This window comes from Lycorma delicatula, chromosome 4 (genome assembly GCF_047948215.1).
Source record: "Lycorma delicatula isolate Av1 chromosome 4, ASM4794821v1, whole genome shotgun sequence".
NCBI classification, from domain to species: domain Eukaryota; kingdom Metazoa; phylum Arthropoda; class Insecta; order Hemiptera; family Fulgoridae; genus Lycorma; species Lycorma delicatula.
The window spans coordinates 180,183,939-180,189,477 of NC_134458.1; the positions used below are offsets into that span (position 1 = coordinate 180,183,939).

Below are 5,539 nucleotides of genomic sequence, written 5' to 3' on the forward strand. Positions count from 1 at the left end.
AATAAGGGACATCACGTATCCATATTTTTCTCCTTTAATTATATTATAACTTTGTTTAAGCCTTGCGTAATTAGGTCATTAACATTTAAAAAACATACAGCGTATTTTAAATAAAAATCAGTTACGAGCAAAGCCAGAAAAAATTATGCAACCTTTTATAGACTTTTTTGTTTTAAAATAATTTTTATTTTTTATTAGTGATTTTACTTTTTTTCAATTTACACTTCTTTGATTTTCTTTAGAAATCAATACGTTCCTTTTCAGGATTTTTATAATTTATTGGAAAATTTCAATTTTTCAAATTTCATATAATATTAGATTTTTGTTTATCACCTTTGCATTCATTTTTCATTTTTCATTTGATTTTTAATCGAGACCAAATACTTTTTGTTATTTAAAAAAAATACTTTTTAAAAAACTATTAAAAATAGTACATGTATGAATAATTTTAGTTTTTATTCTTAATAAATAAATATTTAAAAAAAAATATTTATTATATTGTTAAATTCCAACTATGCACATCAAGAAGTGTCGTAAAAGCAAAGAGAAGGTACAGAAAAAAGTGTGAACTGGTTTTAATCATCGTTTAAGAAATTCTCCAGGAAGTTTATCATATAAATTAGTATTCATCACAGTCTTTACTTACATCTTCTCTCTAATTATAACATATTCAGAATATATATTTATATTCAAAATCATGTTTGTTTCTGATATATCAGTTTTTAATTTGTAAAATTTTAAATTATACATAGTAACTTAAATATTAATCTTAACTGGCTATTATGTAATACACTTTTACAGTCTATTCTGAATACAGAATTAAAGATAAAATGAAATAATTACGTATTCGAAAAATTATCTTATAAACAAATATCGTTACGAGCTCAATTTATAAATATTGCATTTATATATTATTAAACCGCTTTAGAACGAAAATAATTCGAAGGTCGATGAACTAAAGATTCAGTGGATGCATACAATTAGTTATATGTAAAAATCTGTTTTACGTGTGAATGTTTGTGTGCGCCCGTACTTGTACTTAAGTGGCCATGTAGGTAATCAGATGACTACCTTTCAGTTACAGTCCATAATTGACAAGTATGTTTTACATTTGCTTTCAACGTAAGATTACTAAGCTTAAAAGTGCACTAATTAGAGTTAATTAATATATTTTAATTTTAAAAGAAGCAAAATTTAATTATTAGGTAGATTATATATTATTATTATATCGCATTGGCTTTCACTTAATTTTATGGTGTGGCCTGAATAAATTGTAATATACAATTCAAATCGTAGGCTAATAAATTAAATTTTTTTTTATTTTTTTTTTTATTTTTTTTTTACGTAAGTGTATAGTCGCACGTATGGAGACATACCTTCGTGTATATATCACTAATATATTAAAACATATTGTGTAAATTATTTCTTCAAATATCTAGCCTAGCGACTATTGCTTAATTACGGGTAATTTATATCTTAATTAAAGTGGTTTTTAAACCCTTATACGTAATATAATGTAATGAATTATTTCTTAGTAACTATTTGGGTTAATCAGAGCAATAATAATAAAAAATAAATTGAAAAAAGTTTATAAATAATTTATTACGCTTTAGTGACGTAGATTATGGAAATATAAATATGTACGACCGTATGTGAACCCTTATAAAACGAGATTGCTTAGTTGGTAGCCCGTTATATTGAAGTTTTAAAAGGCGATAATTGTTGTTTTAAAAGCATAAATAAGGTAAACGTAAAGGAAATAAATATAAGAGAAAAACATACCATGTAACATCTAGCATACAACTACAGGATTTAAAAAAAGTTAAATAATTATTTTTTAATATTAAAAATGCATAATTATGTTTCTACAACTCAATAATTTTACTATAAAGTGTACCAGAATGCATAATTTTGATAAGAATAATTAAAATTAAAGATTTATAAAGGAAAGAAAGAAAAAATCCTCGAAAAATTTTACAACTAAACTAATCGAGTATATAAAATGACATCAAACCAAAAAATTAATTATCAAGATTAATATCAAATTAGAAACAAAATTTTATATTTTATGGACATGTACATAATGTTAATTCTGAAAGATTAACAAAATTAATTTTAGCAGACAATTATAAAACAATGGATTAGGGAAGCCCAAAAGCAAAAATTCGTATTGAAAGGTTTTAAGATAGAAATAAAATTTTTTAAAATGTAAAGAGTTTCGAACTATAAAGAATTATTTCTAAGAATATAAAATTTCGGCGGTAAGAAGTTCCCTGGACACCAGATTCCCCGTGCGCGACACCCCTCCGTGGAACCGTCACTTTTGGGGGGCTTTGAAGCGGACGGGACTGGAGGAACATATTGCACGATGCATACCCGCTAAGGGTTCATACCGGTCTGGGAAACGCGCATGCTATTTTGGTGGGCCCGGTTTCTAAGGGGATAAAGCGCAGTTTTTGGTTAAGTGGGTTTAATTCCTACATAACCGCGGGTTGTTGCGCTTTGGCCCTTTATGACCTACATGACTCAAAGGAGCAATACTAACATTTTTGCTCCTTCCGTTCGGTATAATGGCCGGAGACTGTGGTAGTTTCATCTCTGCGAACGCTAAATGAGAAAAAAAAAATAGAAAATGAAAAACATATTGGAGAACGAGGAAAGCAAAAACCTAGAAAAAACAATTGTTAGTCGTGGTATACTTAGATGGTCATATAGAGAAAAAAAATAATATCTCTTTTAAATAGAAAATATACAAGTCCTTTCATATCTTTTCCGATGAGTTTAAACACTTCTAACCCGCAACACAGTAATAATAATGATAAAAAATAAATTATATTTTTATTTTACTCTGTATTCTTATGTTTGGTAACCTCTTTAACTTGTTTCTATAATCAAAATATTTCTTAAACAATCGAAAAAACAAAAACAAAAGTCTTAAGAGAAACTAACTTTTATCGATTACTTTTCAATCTAAATGTAAATTATTTATAATCGCATAAAATACGTGAAGAACTTATTAATGGTATCTTCTTTAAACAGCCAAATTAAATTCTTTTATTCCATATCCTTAGGAAATCATGGGAATTCTGAAAAACGGTTTTCCGGTAATTAACCATTATTTTTTAAGCGACATACATTTTAATCATGAATAGTTATGTTTTGGTTAAAAATAATTATTATTCTAGTTTTTATATATAAAAAAAAAGTTATATAATAAAGTAAATATTTCTAAGTGCCACCCTCTTTTTGTTCACCTTCTTCTACTGCAGTATAACCTATAAGCTGTATTATCGTATAGTTTGAATGGTAAAAATCGTAAGAAAATCATTTAATGTTCCTATTTTTTTTTTTAAATTGCTATCACTACTTAATATAATAATAAGAATACGATAAGAAGAGGTAAACCTGTTCCATCATAAGTATTTAAAACTCTTAAGTTTATCTATAACAAAGTGATATAGGTTTACGTAAATAAAATATTTTTAAATTATTCAATAATATGTTTATATAACAATACCTATTGTCTATAGACTACACAAAAATGATTAAGAGTAAAAAAAATACATTCACGTACAATCAATAAAACACAGTCCTTAATGTCTGACAAAGGAAAAATGTTTGTTTATTTATATGATGTCGAACAAGGACTGTATTAAGAGTTCAACTATTGAAATAATTGTGAAATTTAAAAATGTTTTTTTCAAATTTTTGTTTACAACCGGTTACATTTTTGTAGGAAACCTTAAGTAAATTATACGTATCACATATATACACATTAAAAAGGAATCTCCATTGATATTCCTCAAAAATTGCATACAAGTACTAAACCAAACGTCTCAGGACAGAACGTAGAACGTACACAAGGTAGTTTTAAAGGACTGTACTATCAGTAGTGTAGTAGAAAACAATAAAAATAAAAACATTCTTAAAAATAGCAGATTGATGAAACATTTAGAAAAGAAAAAATAAACCAAAAAAGAAAAAAATAGAGTGAAAACAGAAACAGGAAGAAGAGAATGTAGGACTGATTAATGTACAACACTTAGCGGGAGTAATTACTTTATAAAGTTACTAACACCTAGAACGTGAAGCCGCTTAAGTCGTCTAACATTCTCACCATAGCCTAGAAGGTTTACCGCCAAGTGGTTAACGTGTTCATTTACTCAAATTTCATATTTCAGACTGAAACGTTCTATTTCTTCCTTAACGTACCGTAGACGTTGATTTAACGTGTACTGTTTTTCGTGGATTTTGCTGTTTTTAACAGACCAAGGCGCATAAGTTATACATCTTCCTAGGACGCCATATGTGCATATTTGTTTCAAAATTGCTGAATATAAAAATATGTTATCACACAAAGATAACTCAGACCTCCTGCCCAACAATCAGTATATTTCCTTGAACTTCATGTTAAGTTGCTTTTTCTTTTACATCACCTGAACGTACCATGTCAAATGACGATTCAATAACCTTATACTTTCAATATTCGGGATTAAAGTGCTATCCAGATGGAACCGTGGGCAGTCTTTTCTCCTCATTATGAATGTCACACGACACGATTTAGTTATTAACCCTTATCTTCCATATACCCAGCCACCTGCTGATTAGATTTAATTGAGGTTGTAGATTAGTTGAGGCAACAGGCTGGGTTGTAATCAACTGCATGAATAGCCGTGTAATTGGCAGAAGAAGCGACAAATTTTAAAGTTAAACAAATATTTTACGTTATCACAGATATCACGTTATCACCAATTTAAGGAGATTCAGTTAAGATTCTGAAAAACAATGGCCGTGCCTATTCTTATTTATGGTAGTGAAGTGTGGGTTTTGCGGAGTTGGAATGAGTCACGTATTCAGGCTGCTGAGATGAGGTTTTTGAGAGCGGTCAAAGAATGTACTCGAGTAGGTCAAATAAGGAATGAGGAAATAAGAAGACAGCTAAATATGATGCCAATATTGGGTGCATTTAAGGAATATCGTAAAAAATGGAGCGATCATTTATTGCGTCTGCCGCTTTGTAGACTTCCTTCTCAGGTACGGAGAAACAAACCGAGGGGAAGAAGAGATATAGGACGTCTAAGAAAGCGATGGATACCGGAACAGGCCGATGAGTCTCATAGTTAACGGATGATGATGACTTATTTCTTCTTTAATTTTGAAGAGTTTGACACTGAAAACCAAATATTCTTCTACAATGAATATAAATTTCATCAGATGAAATGAGGATTGTTATTTGTGATCGAGTTGCTTCTATTAAACTTTCCTAAAGGTACAGAAACATAACATGAATGTAATCAACACTAGGATTTTTGTTGAAACAAGGGATTTAAAAAGAATTCTAAATTTATTTTTACGAAAAGCTAACTGTAAATGGCTAATAAGTTTAAGAATAAAAAAAAATAGTTTATTATAAAATAAAATATCTACATTAAAAGAAAATGGCCTTGACTCATTACTTAAACCTACATAAGGTTTAAGTAAAAAAAAATTAATGTTTTTGAAAAATTGTTAATATAGACTATAAATAAGTAACATAACT

At 28.4% G+C, this 5,539-nt stretch overlaps 1 protein-coding gene across 1 annotated transcript; it reads left to right on the plus strand.

Moving 5' to 3' along the window:
* Window positions 1-4,785: 4,785 nt before the first annotated feature.
* On the plus strand, window positions 4,786-5,124 carry LOC142322764 (uncharacterized). Its single transcript, XM_075361838.1, has one exon. The coding sequence runs from the start codon at window positions 4,786-4,788 to the stop codon at window positions 5,122-5,124; it is 339 nt and encodes a 112-aa protein (XP_075217953.1).
* The last annotated feature ends 415 nt before the right edge of the window (window positions 5,125-5,539 follow it).